This window comes from Myotis nattereri, assembly GCF_964212035.1.
Source record: "Myotis nattereri genome assembly, chromosome: X".
Lineage (NCBI taxonomy): Eukaryota > Metazoa > Chordata > Mammalia > Chiroptera > Vespertilionidae > Myotis > Myotis nattereri.
In genome coordinates this window covers 65,583,667-65,607,036 of record NC_138078.1, presented here as the reverse complement: position 1 = coordinate 65,607,036, position 23,370 = coordinate 65,583,667, and the positions used below count along the sequence as shown (strand labels likewise).

The 23,370-nt window shown below is 46.1% G+C and overlaps 1 protein-coding gene across 1 annotated transcript; it reads left to right on the top strand.

Moving 5' to 3' along the window:
- The first annotated feature begins 5,134 nt into the window (after positions 1-5,134).
- Positions 5,135-21,987, top strand: DYNLT3 (dynein light chain Tctex-type 3). The gene is made up of 5 exons (XM_081081489.1): positions 5,135-5,176; positions 7,228-7,269; positions 15,387-15,510; positions 19,327-19,404; positions 19,681-21,987. Exons 1-5 carry the CDS (start codon positions 5,147-5,149, stop codon positions 19,755-19,757), a joined length of 351 nt encoding a protein of 116 aa, XP_080937615.1. The 5' UTR covers positions 5,135-5,146; the 3' UTR covers positions 19,758-21,987.
- The last annotated feature ends 1,383 nt before the right edge of the window (positions 21,988-23,370 follow it).

The following is a 23,370-nucleotide window of genomic DNA, read 5'->3' as shown; positions in this document are numbered from 1 at the left end:
AAACTAGCTGTCAGGTAGTGTAATAGCTTTGATTTCATTAGTTTCTCTCAGGATTGCTTCGGCTATATGAGCCCAGATATAACCCACATGTATATGAGCAAATAATTTTTGACAAAGGAACCAAAAGCACACCATTGAGAAAAGAAAGCCTCTTCAATAAATGGTGCTTGGAAAATTGAAAAGCCACATGCAAAAGAATGAAACTAGATTACAGTTTGTCCCCATATATAAAAATTAATTCAAAATGGATTAAATACCTAAATATAAGATCTAAAACAATAAATCACATAGAAGAAAACATAGACACTAAACTTATGGACCTTAGTCATAGAGAACATTTTATGAATTTGGCCCCAAAGGCAAGGGAAGTAAAGGCAAAAATAAATGAATGGGACTATATCAAACTGAAAAGATTCTGCATAGCAAAAGAAACTGCCAACAAAACAAAATGACAATCTACCGGAATGGGAGATGTTATTTGAAAACAACTCTGACAAGAGGTTAATATCCAAAATATATAAAGAACTCATACAACTAAAATCCAAACAAACAAACAATCCAATTAAAAAATAGGCAGAGTCCAGAACCGGTTTGGCTCAGTGGATAGAGTGTCAGCCTGCGGACTCAAGGGTCCCAGGTTCTATTCCAGTCAAGGGCATGGACCTTGGTTGTGGGCACATCCCCAGTGGGGGGCGTGCAGGAGGCAGCTGATACATGTTTCTCTCTCATCGATGTTTCTGGCTCTCTATCCCTCTCCCTTCCTCTCTGTAAAAGATCAATAAAATATATTAGAAATTAAAATAAAAAATGGGCAGAGGACCTGAAGAGATACTTCTCCCAAGAAGACATACAAATAGCTGACAGATATATGAAAAGATGTTCAACTTCACTAGCTATTAGGGAAATGCAAATCAAATGTACAATGAGATACTACCTCACACCTGTTAGAATGTCTATTATCAACAAGACAAGCAATAATAAACGTTGGCGAGGTTGTAGAGAAAAGGGAACCCTCATTCGCTGCTGGTTAATGTAGAATGGTACACCCACTATGGAAAATAATCTGGCGGTTCCTCAAAAAATTAAAAATAGAGTTACCATATGACCCAGCAATTCCTCTTCTGGATATCTACCCGAGAAACTAAAAAGCATTTATTCTCAAAGAATGCATACACCCCTATGCTTATTGCAGCATTATTTATGGTGGGCAAGACATGGAGACAACCAAAGTGCCCTTCAATAGAGGACTGGATAAAGAAGAAAGATGTGGTACATATATACAATGGAATACTACTCAGCTATAATAATGAAATACTGCCATTTGTGACAGCATGGATGGACCTTGAGAATACTGTGCTAAGCAAAATAAGCTAGCCAGAGAATGCTAAGAACAATATGATTGCACTCATATGTGGGATATAAAACTGAAACTCATAGGCACAGACAATAGTATGGTGGTTAGCAGATGGAAGGGAAAGGGGTGGTTGGAGGGGAGTTAAGGGGGCCAAATATTTGGTGACAGAAGATGATTTGCCTTTGGGTGGTGGATACATAAGGCAATATACAGATCATGTATCATAGAAATGTACACTTGTATCATGAAACCTATATGTTCCTATTAACTGGTCACCCCCATAAATTTAATGGGGAAAAAAAGAAAAAGAAAAGAAAAATGGGATGGTGGTAAGTGAACCAAACCTGCTGGGTTGTTATGAGTTTCAATGTGAAAATCTTTAGGAACATCTGACTCTTAGGAATTTTTAAATAAACATAATAATTGTTCTTGTTAGGTTAGGTGGCTCAGGAGGCGGCGCAAGAAATAGAGTCCAGTGAATCAGAAAAGAAAGGAAAGGAAAAGGTTTATTCTGCGTCCCCGGGAGACCCACGTACCCCAAGGACAGGGCACATGGATTCACGCCAACAGGGAGGGGGGCGCTTTTTTTATACTGCGGTTGGGTGAGGGGCGGGGACATGAGCTGAGGAATTCTCTGCTGCAGGGAATGGGCGGAATATTCAGGATGAAGATCTTATCTGTGTGGGGGTATGTGAATTCAGGGAGAAGCTGGTATCTGTGTCTGGCACCTTGATCTGTGAGAAATTCCAGGGGAAGTCCATTATCTTGTCATGTCTGCATGTATCCGATCCTGGGCTCTCTCCGACCTAACATCTTCCACTGCTCCTTCCATTTTCCCTTGGATATCAGTGCATTCTAACGTTTTCTCCCACTTTCGCTGCAATACCTACCTCTCTCAGGCTCACCGAGTGCCTCCCACCATCCCCGAAGAAGATTCGGCGACACCATCCAGGACCGGATGACCCATCATTCCTCACGGGCTCTTACCTGGCAAGGGACCCTCCAATTTTGCTCAGGTTTTTCATATTTTCAGGTGAAACAGACACAGAATGATGAGGGAATCATCAATTCTACTGTCTGGATGGGAAATCCTCTAGTGTCACTCTCTATTTACAAACCCTGGACCTACTCCTATGCCCACCCTCATCAACACAACTTTCCATATACTCTCTGACATCAGTCCCTCGTCCTCTACATCCTGCTGGATTTCTGTCACTGGCTCAAACCCTCATCATAGCCACTCGATTCCAACCTATTGAACCATCTAACTAAACTCTCTCCAGAAATTCGCAGCTCCTGGCTGGACCTCCTGCCCATGGCCCTGACCAAACTCCGGCTACACCAAGGAGCCCCACTTTCTTGAGCCCTTTTGACTCTTCTTGCTCAACCACCGTCTTTTTACTGATCCCCCCTCCCCTGGGTACGTATCTCCCATATCTGTCTTTAACCAGGCAATTGCTCCAAGAACACGAGAACAGGTTTCTGCCCAAGCCAGAGCCGACTGACCAGGACTCCCAAGACCAGCCCTTCACCCTGGTGACTCGGTCCTCCTTAAGAACCTACAACCACAAGCCTTGGAGCCTAGGTGGACAGGACTTGACACTGTAATCCTCACAGTCTCCACTGTGGCCAAGCTGCTTGGCAACCTGTCCTGGCACCGCCTCTCCAGACTCAAGAGGACCCCGGAGCAGCATGACTTCTATAAATGTGAGGTGTTGGGCCCCACTAAGGTCTGCCTTAACCGCCCTCCCCTCCTCCTTCCTTCTCCTCCCTGCCGTGTGCAACCTACACCCACCCCCACCCGCTTATGTGTGGAGGTTCAAGGTCCGTGAAACCCACTACCAGAACAGCAAACAAGTCACCTGGCAGCGGAACCCAGACAGATGTAATCAAGATGTCAACACCTATGGGGTTGCCACGGGAGAGACTGTCATACCACACCGCAGCCAGACTCACCAAGGCCAGCCCAGGTACCTTCTTTTGGTGCAACGGCACCTTAAGGAACTGCATGAACTCCTCTGACCCTGGGCCTTGCTTCGTGGTCACAGTAGTTCCCCAACTAACCTTGTATGGAGAGTCGGAGCTCACTGGTTGCTCCCTCCATCCCATCCCTGGACCCGCCGGGCTGCCTTCCCCCGTGTCATGTTAGGGGTGAGTATTGCTGCCTCAGTAGGCCTCACTGGGGGGCCCTCGGGAACAGTCTGGTCACTGCTCAGTACTTTAATGACAAGCTCCAGTTAGCCGTGGAGTCTACTACCACCTCTTTTTAGCCTCCCTACAGTGACAAGTGACATCAGTAGCCCAAGTAGCCCTGCAGAACCAGCTCGCCTCAGACCTTCTGACTGCAGAAAAAGGAGGAACCTGCATATTCCTTCAGAAGAATGCTGTTACTACATCGAGTCGAGTAGTGGAGCAAAACGTAAACGTACAGACCCTGACTAAGTTGACTGAAGAACTACATGCAGGACACTTCCAGGACAACTCTCCTTCCGGCTGCTTCCAAAGCCCCTTAGCCACCTGGGTCCTACCCATGATAGGGCCCCTGATTCTCATCTGTGTCTTTTTTCTCCTAGCCCCCTGCCTCCTCAAGTTCATCCACTCCCGGATCGCGGAGATGTCACGAGTGACTGTGAATCAGCTCCTGCTCCATCCCTACGCTCGGCTCCCCTCCGACCTGCCTCTGCCAAACCCTGGCCTTTAACTGCCCCCCCCCCCCTTCGCCACCCGTGGTCAGCTGGAAGCAGCCAGAACGAGTCGCCGTCCCTTATCACCAAAAGGCCAGGATGTTAGGTCGGAGAGAGCCCAGGATCGGATACATGCAGACATGACAAGATAATGGACTTCCCCTGGAATTTCTCACAGATCAAGGTGCCAGACACAGATACCAGCTTCTCCCTGAATTCACATACCCCCACACAGATAAGATCTTCATCCTGAATATTCCGCCCATTCCCTGCAGCAGAGAATTCCTCAGCTCATGTCCCCGCCCCTCACCCAACCGCAGTATAAAAAAAGCGCCCCCCTCCCTGTTGGCGTGAATCCATGTGCCCTGTCCTTGGGGTACGTGGGTCTCCCGGGGACGCAGAATAAACCTTTTCCTTTCCTTTCTTTTCTGATTCACTGGACTCTATTTCTTGCGCCGCCTCCTGAGCCACCTAACCTAACAGTTCTGCTAAAAGTTATCAATTAATGGAGATATTTGTACTTCCTCTCCTATGAATAAATGTTTCTTTTTACATAGTCATTGAGGAGGAGTACAGGAGTGTACACTTTAGGAGTTATGTATACACCATCTCATTTGATCTTTGCAACCAATCATGAAATGGGTATAATTTAAGTTTTCATACAAGAAAACTGAGGCTGTGGGGAGGTTAATTTTTTGCAGGTAACATAGTAATTGGACAAATCAAAGCGGTTTGTTCACCACTGCATTAACTACACTTATTTGCTGGATGATGAACAAATATGTGCAAATAACCACACCAGTGGGCACTCAAATAATGCGGGATTTACAGTAACTGACACCAGGACACGTCAGGTGATCCACACTGGCACAATTCCCAGCTCTTTACCACCCATCCCTTGTTTCCAGAAAGGTCAGAGGAAGCGGGAGAGACCTCGGATCGCTTAGAACTCTGACGGTATCCCAGGAAGTAGCGCCGCTGAGCCACAAAGGCGGCTTCGTAGGGACTACCCACGACAAAAACAAGGGCGGTGTCTCCCCGGAGGCCAGTGCGCAGCCGCAGAGCTGGACCCGCCCATCTCTCCGCCCCCGGGAGAGTCGGAAACAGGATGGAGGAGTACCATCCCCACTGCGAGGAGGTATGCCACTCTGCCGCCTTAAAGCGACCCCAGCCCCCTCCCACCTCAGCGCGTGGCTCTCTGCCGTGTGCTCTCCCGGCCCCCGGAGGCCCCGAGAATTGGGTCTCCTCCGCCAGGCCGCGGGTTCACCCCTCCCGTCTCCCTTCCCCCACACCGAGGCCTGGAGGGTGGGCTGAGAGGCCTGGGTGACCAGGGCAGTCAGTAGCGATTGGGGTTGGCAGTGGGGCAGGGTCGAGGGGTGGAAAGCCTGACTCGGGATGCGTGAGGTGGGGGTGGGTTGCAGGGCACCGCCATCTGCAGGGACAGACTTTTCAAACTCTGTCCCTTGGCGTCCCCAAAGTAGGTGCCGCCGCCCAGCAAGAGAGGCCCTAATTGTAGAGCCACTCCAGCTCCCTGTCGCTCTGTCCTGGGTGCCTGAAAGAAGGTGCTTCATGGATTAAGAACCATTGTTTACTGACTCAGACTTCCTGAAACCCCACCAGAACCCCATGGTGTCCGTTATTTTCCTGTTACTGGTGGCAGCTCTGACTTTCATGGTGGCTTGCCCAAAGTTAAAACTGCAAGGAATGCCAGATGCTCCAATTTGAACCCAGGCCTGGACTTCCCAACAACTCTTGCTTCACTTTAACCAAGACAGGCCTGCAAGTGTAGAAGAGACAAAGATATTTTCTGTCTCACAGAAAATACAGCCACAGTTGAATGGTGCGATGAAAAAAAAAGTAGGCGCATAGTGGAGGGGCAGCATAAAATAATATATTATAACCCCCCCCCCGCCCCCCCGGAAGGGACTTCTGGTTTATCCATCGTTAGGATGTGGGCTCCTATAAAAGCTAAAACTACATTTAAATTAATTAGTTATGTGATGCAGTTAGCAAACATATTTACAGATTAGTGCTAAATTATTATTTTAGAAATTGAGCCACAAACAATTTCACTCTCAGGCATATACCCCAGCAAGTGCTACTCTGACTCTTAAGAGGCTTCTGTATGGCAGTACATCCTAAATACTTATATTTAAAAAGAAATGAAATTACATGTTACCATGACCACACCATACATCCGATTATGTATTTGTGATCTTCCAAATCAAAGTGGAATGGCCACCCTTTAATTTGTAGACCACTTTCAAAAATAGATGAGGACCTTATTTTAAGGTGAAATGAACATTTTAATAGGGTAAAAATGTGTGGGCTGTTTTCATAATATTCCTAATAACTTAGGGTATTTTTATTCCTTTATTGGTGAAGTCTGTGGTATAACTGAGTTGAAAATACTTTACATCTATATTCAAGATGTTGCTTATTTTCAGAATTTACCTGTTTTTTAAACCATTTTTGAATTGTATAGTGGGATTTGCAAAAATGCTGATGTGAGAAAGCTTCTCCATGGATTAACCTGAATTATTTTGGTGTAGATTTCAATCTTATCACATAGCCTAGTTCTCTACTATGGGAGACAGACACTTGGATGTCATTAATATTTGCTTTTAACTCAGGAGTCAATCAAGTCACTTTAAAGGAAAGACTAAGATGCCAGACCTATTATATAGTATTAAAGGGTCATTAATTGACAATGGTCAAGTATTTTCATAATCCTTAATTCAGGAAAGCCATATTTTTGCCTACCATAAGTTAAAAACAAAATTAATCTATTAAGCACTCTGTTCTCATGGACCACCTCATTCTCCCTTCACTGCAGCCATCTCCTGTATACTGATGACACATCTTTATATTCACCTCCTGCTATTTCCTGCACTCTCCAGTGCAATGATTCTCAATCTAGGGTGTTCATCAGAACCACTAGTAAAGCACTTTTAAAAAATGTAGTTGCCCAGGTTCTGACCCAGACCAAATGAATCAAAATCTCCAGGGAGGTAGGTGGGAAAAGCAATCTATAATATTAAGTGTTTGAGGTAGGATTAGTAGCCTCAGTAGACTGGATTCCCCTTATATTCACTAACACTTGTCTAAGCCAGCCTAGGAGATTCTGTTTACCACAAATAAGATGAAGTCTGTGTTACAAGCAGTTTGTCTTTTATTTTCCCCATTTAGGTTGGTTTCAATGTGGATGAAGCCCACAACCTTGTTAAAGAGGTAAGTTATACATCTTGTTCATTTTGAGGGCTGCTGCATTGATTGCAGTTTTAAAAAGCTGTGTTTTGACTTTCAGTACAAAGTTAGAAACCTTACTATTAAAACAAGATTTTTTTTTTACTTTTCTTTATATATATATATATATATATATATATATATATATATATATATATATTATTGATTTTTTACAGAGAGGAAGGGAGAGGGATAGAGAGCTAGAAACATCAATCAGCTACCTCCTGCACACTCCCTACGGGGGATGTGCCCGCAACCAAGGTACATGCCCTTGACCGGAATCGAACCTGGGACCCTGCAGTCCGCCGGCCGACACTCTATCCGCTGAGCCAAACCAGTTAGGGCTAAAACAAGATTTTGATACATTTATATATATATATTTTATTGATTTTCCACAGAGAGGAAGGGAGAAGGACAGAGAGCTAGAAACATCAATGAGAGAGAAACATTGATCAGCTGCCTCCTGCACACCCCCTACTGGGTATATGCCCGCAACCAAGGTACATGCCCTTGACCAGAATCGAACCTGGGACCCTTGAGTCTGCAGGCCGACGCTCTATCCACTGAGCCAAACCGGTTAGGGCCTAAAACAAGATTTTTAATATTTGTTCACTAACTCTTTACAGGAGTGCTCCTATGTTTGTTGTTTTTTAAACCACCTACTCTCCCTAGACTGGTTTTCCTTAATGGGAAACTAAAAGCACTCATTTTTCTTTCAAGTTATCTAAACAACAGAAAAACATCATGGGGCTCTGGACCCCCTGTAAATAGCTATTAATTAAGATTTAGACTTCTTAATTGGCATTAACCAGGAGGCCCACTAGATAATGAGGTCCTTAACCTGTCTATTCCCAGGGCCAAACTGAGAAAGTGGACACATAGCAGACACTTGTAACTCACTTTTTCTTTGAGAATTTATGTAGGGGAAATTCTATTATTGACAACAGATAAAATGTGTGTATATCACTGATAAGTGAGTGGTTCTAAGACTTCAGAGGGAATTAGCATAGGGGCTCAGAGTAAGAAATCTAAGGACAGAAAATAAAGGAGATAAGGAGATTAGAAAGAAATAAGGAAAACCAAAATACCTGCTGAAACTATCGAGAAAGTACTGAAATGTTTTAAAATAGTGCACTCTCACTCTCTCAAGTCTTTCCAATGCCAGAGTAGGGTAGAGGATAGACATGGAGCTGAAAGTCACCTGGAGCAAACCTGAGATTTGTTTGAAGTCTCGTATTTCATATAAAAACTTCAAGTGAAGCCTGCTTTTGACTCCATAATATATCAGAGTTTGTTTTTTATTTAAAACTAGTAGCCCATCGCGTGATATTGCGTGCGGTAGGCCACCCGCCGCTTCTGCGGGAGCTGGCAGGAACCCGCAGCGAACCGCAGGGAGCCGCACTACTTCCACAGGAGCCATGAGGCTTCCGCAGGAGGTGGAAGCGAGCCGCCTGCGCCCATGGGAGCCAGGAGGGAGCCAAGCTGATTCCGCAGGAGGCAGGAGGGAGCTGCGCTGCTTCCACTGGAGGCAGGCCCGCCGTCTCCTCTCTGGGCCTGCACTCAGCTGTGGAGGCTGCGGGCCGGCCCCCCTGTCCATGTCTGTGTCCACTCCGGCTCCGGGGGGCCCGCCTGAGCCAGGGTGCGGCAGCTCGCAGGCCCTGTCACTGTCTCCATCTCCACTCCGGGCCTCACCTGCACCGGAAACCTCCTTCTGTCTGGTCATGACCCCTTATGGTGTCCTGGCCTAATTTGCATATTTCCTCTCTCTCTCTCTCTCTCTCTCTCTCTCTCTCTCTCTCTCTCTCTCTATATATATATATATATATATATATATATATTTTTTTTCGTTTAAATTATTTGTATTACTTAACTCCTTCTTGCAAGTGCTTAAGTAATACCAGTGCTCTAAAATGCACCTACCTAGCCACCACCAAGTATGTGTATGCCAGTTTAAGAAGCATGGTTTTTTTAATTTAATAAAACAGCACATGCACATCATTTTTAAAATCCAACAGAACAGAAAAGCTTACAATGAAAAGCAAGAATCCGCTCTCCACCCTTTCCCATACCCAGTTCCATTCCCTAGAGGAAATCCCATCAGTGCACAACTGTTTTTATTTTCTAAGAGAGATTACTTATATATCTCCAAATAATGTTTATACCATCATTTCTTGATTTATGAATTATAGACAACATTCCTAGAGCTCCTGCTATGAGAGATGAAAATTTAGTTCCCTCAAATCACCTGCTTCTTCCCTCAATAGTGAATTCAGTATTTTTACTTCAATATATTTACACTGTTAGGAGCATGTTTCTTTTCTACTCCTGGCATTTCCTTCCATACACAGGATTTTTCCTTAACATTTCTGGCCTCTTGTCCCACCTGTCATTATTCCTCCCCATGGAGGTACAGTAAATTGCCTGTTTGATGTGTGACAACCATTGATCCACCATTCTCATTTGGAAAAACAAATCTCCCAAATGCCTTGGACTTAAGTATTTGTTTTCTCCTTTCCTCTCCACCCAGACCAACAAAAGGCACCAGCCTGGCTATGTGTTTCTCTCTGTTGACTCAGCCTTTCCCTTGGATGCCTCTTCTGAGGTCTGAACTGAACACGTAGAGAGATAGCAAAAACAAGCTTCAAACCCCAACCTATTCCTTACCAATAATAAAGATAATATTTTATCCTCTTTCTAGTGACTCTTGTCTTTTCATTTGGCTCAGAATGTTAGTAAAGAATAAGGTCTATTTAAAAGGCTCCTCAAATAACCCAGCATCATTTTCTTCATGTTCCATCGACCACGAACACTTTGAAAAAATGAGGTTATCACTCCTGCCCTTCCCATGACCTCTATGCCAATTCCACCTCCCAGCTGACTGCATTTTGCTTTTTTACTATCAAGGCATTTAAAATATTTGCATTGTTTTAAAAATTAAATATTCCTGGGTTACATAGTTCTAATACATATTTCTAAACTATTAAAATATGGCAGGATTTTCAGGTGCTTATCTAGGACTCAAGCTGACCCTAGCTGTACTAGGCCAGACCTGATTGAGTTTTGGGTAAACTTGTGCACCAGAACATTGAGGCAAGTAAGGCACTGTCTCAGGACAGGCTGATAAGGTGTTCAATGCCTACCAGGGGTCCTCAAACTATGGCCCGCGGGCCACATGCGGCCCACCGAAAACATTTATCCAGCCCGCTGGGTGTTTTTGCCACCGCTGCCTGTTGCTGAATTTGTTCATAGTTTGTTTTTTTTAAACTATAGTCCGGCACTCCAACGGTCTGAGGGACAGTGAACTGGCCCCCTGTTGGAAAAGTTTGAGGACCCCCTAGACTAAAGGCAGGTAAGGTCAGCTAAAACACAGGCCCTAAGAGCCATACCCACAAAACAAGCCTGCTTCCTAGGCCAGCTCATTTTTTTTCTAGGATTTGGCACAGTTAAAAATGTCTCAGGGCTATTAAAAGTGTTTATAAATACCTTACCCACAATGCAGATGCCACTAGACTAATTTCTCTGCTAGAATTGATTCCCAAAGAGAACTACTTGTCTATTTACCTAACAGGAGAGCCAAATTGATATTTCAAATATTGTTCTTAAGATTTTGATTTACCATCACATAGTGTCTAAAAGATGTTAAGTGATTATTTTTCCAATAATATAATTTCTAGTATAGGACTAAAAAAACACATAATGACCAAAGGCAGGTATTTCTACGGTCTCTTATTTCTTTGGTATATATGTCATATATTCTGTACTAATAAAAGCATAATATGCAAATTGACCAAACGACCAAACAGTAGAACCACTGGACGACCACACTATGACACGCACTGGTGCCAGGCCAGCCAAAGTGAGTGCCATGCGACTGGTTGGGGTGCCCCGCCATCGCCCCATGATCATCCTGCAGAGGGAGGCCCAGGCCACCCTCTGCAGGGTGATCGATCAGGGGACTCTGTGGAAGCCGAGAACCAGGGGTGTGTGACAACGGACGCAGGCAGCGCCAGGCCAAGACAGGTGAGGGCGGGGGGGGCGGGGCTGGGGCTGTGAGAGCAACAGCTGGGGGAAGGAAGAAGGAAGGCATACCTTTGCACGAATTTCATGCATTGGGCCTACAGTAAATACATAAATTTACATATACAAAAGTATGTGTGTATATATGTCTATAAACATTTAAAGTAATATTTGGCCTCCTGAGATATGTTATTTTGTTCAAAAGACATCAATTTTAGAAAACAGTAAATCAGTTTTCTAGATTCATACTTAAACATCACTTTCAGAGTAAGTTCCAGGATGCCTGGCAGTATACAACAAAACAGAAGCACTGCCCGGGTGGGTCAGTTGGTTGGAGAGTCATCCCATATACCGAAAGGTTGCAGGCTTGATCAGTCAGGTGCATACTGGAGGCAACCGATCGCTGTTTCTCTCTTTCTCTTCCTCTCTCTAAAAATCAACAAAAGCAAAATGCGGTCAGCTGGGAGGTGGAAGTTGGCATAAAGGTCATGGGAAGGGCAGGAGTAATAACAACCTCATTTTTTCAAAGTGTTTGTGGTTGATTGAGAGAGTGAGAGAGCACTATTTTGAAACATTTCAGTACTTTCTCGATAGTTTCAGCAGGTATTTGTTTTCCTTATTTCTTTCTAATCTCCTTATCTCCTTTATTTTCTGTCCTTAGATTTCTTACTCTGAGCCCCTATGCTAATTCCCTCTGAAGTCTTAGAACCACTCACTTATCAGTGATATACACACATTTTATCTGTTGTCAATAATAGAATTTCCCCCACATAAATTCTCAAAGAAAAAGTGAGTTACAAGTGCCTGCTATGTGTCCACTTTCTCAGTTGGGCCCTGGGAATAGACAGGTTAAGGACCTCATTATCTAGTGGGCCTCCTGGTTAATGCTAATTAAGAAGTCTAAATCTTAATTAATAGCTATTTACAGGGGGATCCAGAGCCCCATGATGTTTTTCTGTTGTTTAGATAACTTGAAAGAAAAATGAGTGCTTTTAGTTTCCCATTAAGGAAAACCAGTCTAGGGAGAGTAGGAGGTTTGCTTAAAGTCATCAACTTGGGGATGGTAAAGACAGAATTAAAATACTGTTGCCCTGACCCCTGGTCCATTGGCCCTCCTAACTCTTATGCTATTGCATATTCTAGGAGAATAATTTGAGCCCCAGTCCTTTCTTCAGCTCCTCTAAATTTAAGTTTTCTTTCTACATTTTATTAGGGAAGATTTCATACTGCCCAGCTTAACATTTCATATTAATTTGTGCCTTTCTGAATTTTAACTACAATTGTAGTAAATGCATATGTGCACATGCTCGTGTGTATGTGTGTGTGTGTGTGTGTGTGTGTGTGTGTGTTTGTGTGTTTGTGTGTGATTAAGCTGGATTCTATAAATTAATTGAATGAGTGCTTTATCATCCAGGCTCTATCACTCAAATATAAAACATTAGCAGCAAAATTAGGGCAAGACAAATACTATATGTGGAATTTTAAAAAGTCGAACTCATAGAAACAGAGAGTACAAAGGTGATTTTTGAGGTCTGGGGGAGCCGGAGGAACAGGGCAATATAGATCAAAGGGTATAAACTTCCAGTTAAAGATGAATAATTTCTGGTAACCTAATGTTCAGTGTGTAATTACAGTTAACACTGTATTGTATACTTGAAAGTTGCTTGAAAGTAGATCTTAAATGTTCTCTGCACACATGCAAAAATAATAACTGTGAGAAGACTGGTTCATTAATTCACCTTGTCATAATAATTATTTCACAATATATACATGTATCGAATCATCACATTGTATACCTTAAAGTTACATAATATTGCCCTAACCTGTTTGGCTCATTGGATAGAGTGTCGGTCTGCGGACTCAAGGGTCCCGGGTTCAATTTTGGTCAAGGGCATGTACCTGGGTTGCGGGCACATCCCCACTGGGGAGTGTGCAGGAGGCAGCTGATCGATGTTTCTCTCTCATCGATGTTTCTAACTCTCTCTTCCTCTCCCTTCCTCTCTGTAAAAATCAATAAAAATATATTTAACAAAAAAGAAACAGATAAAGTTACGTAATATCATATGCCAATCATCCTATCTAATAAAGAGGGAATATGCTAATTATGGCCCTGCCTTCAAAGAATGTGGCGCCCACAGCCAAAAAGGAGGGAATATGCTAATTGCCACGCCCACAAAGATGGCAGTTTCCACAGCCACAAGATGGTGGCACCCAGTCCCCTCAGCCCTGCTGGGGTGGCAGGCATGCGGAAAGGCATGTGCCTGCCTCTGGAGACCTCTAGTCCCCTCAACCCCCCAGCTGCCCAGGGCCGGCCTGAGGTGCAGGCCAGCCTTGGATGGCAGCTGCCCAGCCACCCAGGGCCGCCCGAGGCTCAGGTAACCAGGGTCAACCGAGGCTTGTGCTGCCAGCAGTGGCAGCAGCAGAGGTGTGATGGGGCGTCGCCTTCCCCTGTTTGCCGGGTCGCCTCTGGCCCCTGAGGGCTCCCGGATTGTGAGAGGGGGCAGGCCAGGCTGAGGGACTCCCCCCTCCAGTGCATGAATTTTCATGCACTGGGCCTCTAATATTTCAATAAAACTGGAAAAATAAAATAAGCAGAATAATGATAATTATGATGATATAATATCTAGCATGACTTATTGTGATTACTCTGTGGCCATCACTGTGTTTGAGCACATGGCATTCATTATCTCCTTCCAGACTCACAACAACCTGCTGAGATGAAGCTGTTATATCTTTAAGCATTAGGAAAATATGGGCTTCAGGAGGTTAAGTCACTTACAAAAGGATACACAGGAAGTAGGTAGGAGTGGTGATCTTAAAACCTAAGATTGTGATTCTAAACCAGTGCTCAATCAAATATCAGAAGTGAATAGAAGTAAATATTGTGGAAAATTATTTAACTTTCTTTTTATAGGGCACCCCAGAAATAGTGTTTGTTGATGATTTGCTTTTAATAGCAAGTATGCTAGTTTTATAGCTAAGTAATTCTGTGATATGAATGAGAATGTAATTATTATACACTAGGGGCCCAAGGCACAAATTTGTGCACCCTGAAAGGAACTGTGGGCTGCAAGGCTGCAGTGGGCACAGGGGCAGGTCTCGGCCCCATCCTCTGTGCCCCCTGCTGGCCCCTCCCACTGTGGCCCCCAGTCTCCTGTCTGCCAGCAGCCCTGCTCCTGCCACATCCTTTCCCATGTGCTGATGGCACTGGCCCACTTGCACCTGCTGATGGCGCAGAGTGATTGGAACTGGCGCCAGTAGTGCCAGTCACCCCTCACGAGCAGTGGGAGGTGGAGAAGCCCTGAAGGGCAATCAGGGCCATCATCCATCACTCGCACCCGCACCCACTGATGGGGCCGAGTGATCGGGGCTGGCGCCACCGGCAGCAGGTGCGAGCAGCAGGCAGGACCACAACACGCGGGAGCAAAGAATTTTCAGTAACCACCAGAGGCTCACCCTGATGACAGCAATCAGTGTCCTGCCACGGCTGATGCCCACTATGTTCCACCCTCTGCCACCTGCTTCTGATGAACTGGCAGGTCACAGCTTGATTCCTGGTCAGGCCATGTTCCTGGGTTGCAGGCTCAATCCCCAGTGTGGAGTGTGCAGGAGGCAGCCAATTAGTGATTCTCTCTTATCATTGATGTTTTTATCTCTCCCTCTCCCTTTCTCTCTCAAATCAATAATAATATATTTTTAAAAAATCCCAACTGTTTCAAAGCCATTCTTTAACCAATTTATAACACCCTTTTAAAATCTCTACTGGCATAATCCTTTTATGATATAACTTAAAACCCTTGATTAGCCTTCCCTGTGTTACAGAATTATTAGCTTCTTTGCTAGATTAAGTTCTTTACAACAGAGGCCATGTCATATTTATCTTTATGTGACCATAGTATCTCATAGTGAGATAATGCATGTGGAAATGCTTTGAAAATGCTTAAAAAATTAGAGACACTGCTTACTGAATACTTACTAGATGCATATCTTCTAAGATGCTCTGTTGGGTTATAAATGCATTTTGTATTTTGCATATATTTTTGCTGCAATTTATATAATTTGTTTAACTGTCCTCTGCTCTTTAGTGTATAGATGGAGTTTTGGGTGGTGAAGATTATAATCAGAACAACATCAACCAATGGACTGCAAGTATTGTGGAGCAATCCTTAGCACATTTGGTTAAGTTGGGAAAAGCTTATAAATATATTGGTAAGTGTTACTATCCTTCCTTAGAAGTTCACTCACCTTTGTTTTTGTAATTTTCTCTGAATTTAGAAACTATAATTGAATGATAGACACTGTAGTTGGATATTAATCCTATCTAATAAAAGAGTAATATGCAAATTAACCATCACTCTGCGACAAAGATGGCCACGTCCATAGAGGCTGGGCAGGATGCTGCTGGCGTCACCCCGGCAACGTGAGCCCAGCAGGCAAGCGGAGCTACAGGCAGCACCCAGCAGGGTCTGCTGGGCGGTGGTGGCAGCAACTTGCAAGCAGCACCCAGCAGGACCTGCTGGGTGGTGGCGGCAGCAACCACAAGCAGGCAAGCAGGCCCTCAGGGAGCACCCAGCAGGGCCTGCTGGGAAGTTGCTGCAGAGACCAGGGAGCAGGTAATTGGGGCCCGCAGGCAGAACCCAGCAGGGCCTGCTGGGTGGTGGCTGCGGTGACCTGTGAGCAGGCAAGTGGGGCCTGCAGGCAGCACACAGCAGGGCGGTTGAGGCAGCGACCTGCAGGCAGGCAAGTGGGGCCCGCGGGCAGCACCCAGCAGGGCCTGCTGGGTGGTTGCCACAGAGACCGGGGAGTAGGCAATGGGGGCCTGCAGGCAGCACCCAGCAGGGCTTGCTTGCCCATCCCGGTGGTGTGGAGCATGCAGGCCCCGCAGAACCATGGGGAGTGGGCCCAAGCTGTCAGTAGCACATCCCCTGAGGGCTCCCGAATTGGAGAGAGTGTAGGTCGGGCTGAGGGACCTCCCCCATGCCCTGCATGCCCCCATGCACGAATTTCGTGCACCAGGCCTCTAGTAGGGTATAAAGGACTTCCGACTTATTCATCCAAAGATAATATGTGATAATATCTAAAAGATAGAGATAACTTTTTCTATTCAAAAGCCTTTTCTTGGTAACGTCACCTTTTATATTTACACTAGTAGCCCGGTGCATGAAATTCGTGCACTTGGGTAGGGGAGGAGAGGGGCCCCTCAGTCTGGCCTTCACCCTCTCCAATCTGAGACCCCTCAGGGAATGTCCAACTACCTGTTTGTGCCCACACTTTTAACAGATAACAGCTCCATTGTTGTTTCTTTCTTATGCTTAAAACCATTGGAATTAGTAGGTATTCGAAGTGTGTATACATTTTGGGGGGACACCCTGTATATCTCTAGTCAACGGTGAAAGAAACCAACAGCAGATTTGGAACTCCCAGACAGGGAACCTCGCTCACTCCCAACATGTCTCCCCACTTCACTTTCACCTTCGTGGGCAGCAGGAGAATCAACGCTTTCTCTCATTAATTCGGAAAAGCACGTCCTGTCACCTGCTGCCCGGCAGGAGTGTGCTAGGCCCCAAGCAAGTGAGGCTCAGTCAGGGCAGCAGTCGCTCATGGGTGCTGGCACCCAAAGTGCACATTCCTCCTCTACAGTCACCCCGACTATCCCACTGTTTCACTGAGAGGATAGAATTCCTCTCCGCCTCTGGGTTCTTGATCTTGAACGCTGACTGAAGGCACCTCAACAAGGGCCGCCCGCGCCCACCAGGTGTGTCTGTCTGCACCTGCTCCTGCCTCAGCACCTGCATTAACCCCCCAGAGGTGATCTCGTAGCTGCACTGGCCTGCATGGGTACAGGGCATCACCACTCCGCCCTCTCACTGTCATCTCACAGGCACCCACCCTCAGCACCCAGAACACCCAGACATTCTCCAAAGGATATGAGTGCATCAGAGGGGATATGTGCACATCCTGTGGGGGTGTTAGGCATGCCGGGTTGATGGAAGTACGGTGGAGAGGCGGGGGGGAACTTGTGCACGCCTTGGTTTGCAACTGTTGCAGGCGCGGGAGGGTGACAGTGTGCTGGGGAATGTTCGCATGCCAGTGGGGGATGTGCACACCGGAGGCCTCTGACTTTGCAGATCCGCAAACCCCCGTGGTGCAGCCAGGAGGACATCAGTCTGGCCCGCCACGGTGGCTGTCCCTGTGATCCTGCACCTTCTGGGCCAGGAGGCAGATCTTGCGCAGCCACTCCTGGGCACTGATGGCCTGCAGGCGCTACTTCAGCTCAACCTGCAGGCTCCGCTTGGCGCACTCACAGCTGTCACCACCGCCATGTGGGGAGTACAGGCCGCCCTCCGCCGGCCTGCCTCCCCTGTCCAGAGGGTCTCTGTGCTGCTCACCTGCCCAGAGTGACTAGGGCTGGGCGGAAGCCAGGCGTCCTGCCCGGCCCAACCCCGGCTGACCCGCCCCTGTGTGAGCTGCCACCCCGCCGGGAAGGGTCACGGATCCGGGACTGCGGACAGCCTCAAGTGCTGCCCCCTGCCCAGCAGGGTCACAGATCAGTGTCTTGGTCCTGTGGACAGCCTCAAGCACTGCCCCCCGACTGGCAGGGTCACAAATCCGGGTCCCGGGACCGTGGACAGCCTCAAGCGCTGCCCTCCGCCCACCAGGACATGGATCCGGGTCCCAGACCGCCGACAGCCTCAAGCACTGTCCCCCACCCGCCAGGTCACAGATCCGGGTCCAGACCGTGGGCAGCCTCAAGCACTGCCCCCCGCCCGCCAGGTCACGGATCCGGGTCCGGACTGCAGACAGCCTCAAGCACTGCCCCCCGCCCGCCAGGTCACAGATCCGGGTCCGGACCGTAGACAGCCTCAAGCACTGCCCCCCGCCCGCCAGGTCACGGATCCGGGCCCCAGACCGCGGACAGCATCAAACACTGCCTCCCGCCCGGCAGGGTCACAGATCTGGGTCCCGGACTGCGGACAGCCTCAAGCACTGCCCCCACCGTGCAGGGTCACAGATCCGGGTCCCAGATGACAGACAGCCTTGCCCGCTGCCGCCCACCTTCAGTATGCAAATTAGCCACCATCTTGTCACTTCAGGGTGGGGGTCCTCACTGGGGTGCCTTGCCAGTCTGAGTGATGGGATGATGGCTGTTTTCAGGCTGGTGGGCAACTGAAGCTCCCAACCTCTCCTTTTTTTCTTTTTTCTTTTTAATTCTGGGATTTATTTACCTTCTATGGCTGTCACTGGAGCTGAGAGCTGGCTTTAGCTCTGAGGCTCGGCTCCAGCTCTGAGACCTCGGCTGCTGAAAGCAGGTATCTGGGTTTGTTTGGGTTCTATAATTGTAACACTGTTGCGATCCTGCTGGCTGAAGCCCGGCTGGCTGAAAGTGGGTTTCTGGGGTTTGTTTAGGTTCTATAATTGCAACATAGTTGTTAAGAGTTGCAGCATGGAGGCCGGCAGCGGCTGGCGGGGAACCTTGGCTTCCTCCATTGCTGGAGCAAGCAAGCCTTTTGTTCGCTTCAGCTGCCTGGCTGCCGGCTGCCATCTTGGTTGGCAGTTAATTTGCATATCTCCCTGATTAGCCAATGGGAAGCGTGTCAGAGGTACTGTTAATTACCATGTTTGTCTATTATTAGATAGGATCAGTTAGCTCTTTCCACCACAACCTACTGGGCACTACTGTCTACTTTTCAGTAAACACATGCCTCCTTACATGTAGGACTGTGAAGTACCACACAATAATTATTTCTAAAGCGGAATATTTTCTTTGACTGAATTATGTCCATGAGGCAGGGCACATAACCACTGGTTATGGCAATGGGCAACAAACAGACTGGATCCAGTGGGGACAAAATCATGGTGTTAAATAATCAAGGTGAGGGCTTTTTTAGTTTTTAAATTCTTACTTGCTAAATGCTTTGTTTTCTATTATTTTTACATCTTTTAAAGCCAAAAACTCAAACACTTAGATCTTGGATATCTTTTCCTTTGTTTATAAGCATCCTCACTCTGTGACTTTATTTTTAGTGACCTGTGCAGTGGTCCAGAGGAGTGCATATGGCTTTCACACAGCCAGCTCATGCTTTTGGGATACCACATCTGATGGTAAGAGACCTTAAGCTGATTCAAACAAAATCCAACTACTAACAAAGTCAAACAGTGTACTTATTGTCAAATGCTTATTTATTTCTAATTCTGAAAAAACTTTATCAATAGAATTGCTTCGTATCTAACTATAACAAGTATGTCTTCAGACAAATATGAAATATTAACATTTAACAGATTGCAGGAAATAAGATATTAAAACCTATGAAAATATATTATCTGGTAATTTCATTGTTTTGCTAGTATTTCAAAGTCCTTTTGTGTGTGTGTTTTCAGGAACCTGTACTGTGAGATGGGAGAACCGAACCATGAACTGTATCGTCAATGTTTTTGCCATTGCTATTGTCCTGTGACATCCTAAAAACGTTTGGCCAAAGCCATTCACTTAAGAATTTGTCAGTGTATACTTTCTAAAAAGAGTAAGTTACTTATTAATACTCTAGATGACAAGTGTGCAATATGCTTCAAAGCTATCAACAAAAACTGAATATTATAATCAAGCAATCTCATACGTAGTAAATTGGCAGATTTGCTCATATTCTATATATACAGAATCATTTCAATAGGAAAAAATTAATGTCAGCAAAAAACAAATACAGAAACATGGCATGACTTGAAAATACAACCTTATATTTACACTAGCTTTTTACTAACATGTACCTAAGAAGTTAGGGAAATCTATTCAGATAATAAAATTCTCTTTCAGCTTCAGAGAAGTTAACAGGAATAAATATATGAACAAAAAGCACTGCAAGGATAAATCTGGAGAAAATAATTATTAGCTAACGCTTTTTAAAAAAATATATTTTTATTTATTTCAGAGAGGAAGGAAGAGGGAGAGAGATAGAAACATTAGAAACATCAATGATGAGAGAGAATCATTGATCAGCTGCCTCCTGCATGCCCCCTGCTGGGGATTGAGCCCGCAACCTGGGCATATGCCCTTGACTAGAATTGAACCTGGGACCCTTCAGTCCGCAGGCTGACGCTCTATCCACTGAACCAAACCAGGTAGGGCTAGCTAACACTTCTTAAGTTTGTATTTCTTCTCAGCTATACATATGATTTAGTAGAAAGCAATTGTTCTTTTTTTCCTCTCAACTAAGATTGCAGTAGCAACTACTATTAACTTGTTTACATTTTTTGAGAACTGTTCAAACAGTTTTTAAAATTTCAAAATCTTGGATTTACATTTGAGGGCAAATTAAATCTGGTAACCTTGAATTCCCTTGTTAAACAAAATGAGTTATGGTGTATGATGAAAAGTGTCTGCCTAACAGCTGCCTTACAATTCACGCATTCCATGTGTAACAAATACTATTGAATGCCTGTTTGTTATGAGCATATTTCTCTGCTAGTCATTACAGTTATCTGCTGTTCAAATACTAAGTTTCTTTTGGTACCGGTTCAGTTGGACTGTTAACATTTATGTTTGTGGGAAGAAAAAAAGTTGTTTACAAGAGAGGGAAAAGTGAATCTGGTTATTTATGTAGCAAAGCGAAAAGCGCTTATTGCTGACAGAGAATCGTAACTTTAAGAATTTTTAAGAATTGCTCCTAGCAAGCAAAAAATGCATAAAACATGCAGTTCTTAGTTAAAGGCCTTATTAGAGGAGTCTTACTATACAAGTAGTAAATTTTATCATTGTTTTAGTTACAACCATCTGTAAATAATGTTAAATGCTTATGTGGGATTCAAATTAATTGGAATAAAGTATAAATTAAAAGTATATAATCATTGGCAAGTTATTGAAAATCTCAGGGCTTATAAAATGTAGTTAAATTTATTTAAAAAACTAGAGGCCCTGTGCACGATTAAATCATGTGCGTGTAGGGTCTCCTAGGCCTAGCCTGCCATCAGGGCCATGTCCGCCGCCCGCAATACCTTGCACGCTCCGCGGATGCTGCCGGCGCCCTGCGATGCTCCTCAGATGCTGCCGGCGCCCCACAACACTCTGGGGATGCTGCTGGCACCCCGGGAGGGTGGGGGGAAAGGAGGGTGGGGAGGGCTGGGAGGTGGGGTGGGGTGGGGGTAGGGCCCGAGAGGTGCTCCATGCACCTCCTGATGACCAGTCATTATGGTGTTACGGCGTTAGGGCCATTGGTCTTTTATAATATAGATAAGATCTACAGCTGGTCACCAAATGCAAAGTCAATCTGCTGTTTAACCATGAAAACAAAATCAAGTGTGCATATTACCACTAACACACATACATATGGGTAATAGAACCATGTTTCATTGAATTTCGGGGAAAGAATAGCTTGGTATTAATACTGCCAATATTAAGATAGTATTCTTGTAGGAATACTATGTGCATGTTTGATATTTTGCTGAGTAACAATAATTGTTCAGTGTTTAAGAAGAATATTAAGAAAATACAAGGGTAGAATTTAATGCAGTGATCTACATTTTTGGCCCATGGGAAACTCTCGTAGTCATTACCTACATATTAGTTTATGCTGCTGGCTTTTGTGCCCTTGAAGATTATAATAGTGACCAAAATATCTGTGCAACTGAGACTCATTTTGATTATTGTTATTGAAGCCTGATCATAAAAAAATAAAAAATACCTTGTGAACTTGCTATCTGATCTGTTTCTAGTTACAACATAATAAAGATTATTTTTCTGTGCTATACTTCTGGATGATCAGTAAATAGTTAAAGAAATGGCATTGTACTTACTCTAGAAAATTGTAAACAGGAGGAATGAGGAAGAGAAATGAATGTCAGACCATCCTATCTAATAATAGACAAAGATGGTAATTGACCGTACCTTTGCTACGCCTCCCATTGGCTAATCAGCGTGGTATGCAAATTAGCCGCCAACAAAGATGGCGGGCAATTTGCATACTGCAGGCAGGGTGGGACAGTGTGAGCCACCATCTGGGCCCCGTGTGCAGCCCTGCCCCCAGCCGGGACCCCCGTGTGCAGCCTAAGCCCCGCCTCTAGCTGAGACCCCCATGTTCTGCCTAAGCACCGCACCGCCTAAGCCCTGCCCCCAGCCAGAACCCCTGTGTGCTGCCTAAGCCCAGCCCCCAGCCAGGACCCCCGTGTGCCACCTAAGCCCCGCCCCCAGACAGGACCCCCATGTGCCGCCTAAGCCCTGCTGCCAGCTGGGCCCCCCATGGCAATCTGAGGGCAGGAAAGTGCTGCCCCTGGCTTGCCATGGTGAGCAGGAAAGTGCAGCCTGTAGGCAGCACCCAGCAAGGCCTGCTCCTGGGCCACCATGGCAATCCCATTGCAGGAGAGTGGCCTGCAGGCAGCCCCCAGGTGGGCCTGCTCCTGGGTCGCCATGGCAATCCCAGAGCAGGAAAGTGCAGAGGACAGGCAGCCCCCAGGTGTGCCTGCTCCTGGGTCGCCATGGCGATCCCAGAGCAGGAAAGTGTGGCTGGAGGCAGCACCCAGGTGGGCCTGCCCCCAGGTCTCCGTGGCAATCTGGTGATTCGTGAGCAGTAAAGCACGGCCTGAAGGCAGCAACCCACCATGGCCACAGCTCAAAGGAGAGTACAACATGCAGTGGAGGCCAGGAGCCTGAGAGCTCAACACAGAGGGGCACCTGCTCCAAGCCTCCACAGTGTGGCTGGGGGCAGGCCCCCAGCAGACACACACACACACACACAGAGCACCTGCTCTGAGTCTTCTACGCAGCTGAGGGCAGGCCCCCAGTGGGGACACACACACTCACACACACACACACACACACACACACACACACAGTGCCTGCTCTGAGCCTCCAGTGCGGCTGGGGGCAGGCCCCCAGTGGGGAAACACACACACACACACACACACACACACACACACGGCAACTGCTCTAAGCTTCTGCTGCCAGACTGGGGCCATCAGTAGGACATCCACTGAGGGCTCCTGGACTGTGAGAGGGGCAGGCTAGGCTGAGGGAACTCCACCCCCCAGTGCACGAATTTCGTGCACTGGGCCTCTAGTATAGATATATTGTACAAAATAAAC

What these genes read in the sequence shown, in the direction of transcription:
- DYNLT3 (XM_081081489.1), top strand. Translation starts at nt 5,147, where the DNA reads ATGGAGGAGTACCATCCCCACTGCGAGGAG. An exon ending in ACCATCCCCACTGCGAGGAG is followed by an intron (nt 5,177 to 7,227) that starts GTATGCCACTCT and finishes TTCCCCATTTAG; the next exon opens with GTTGGTTTCAATGTGGATGA. An exon ending in AAAAGCTTATAAATATATTG is followed by an intron (nt 15,511 to 19,326) that starts GTAAGTGTTACT and finishes CTTTATTTTTAG; the next exon opens with TGACCTGTGCAGTGGTCCAG.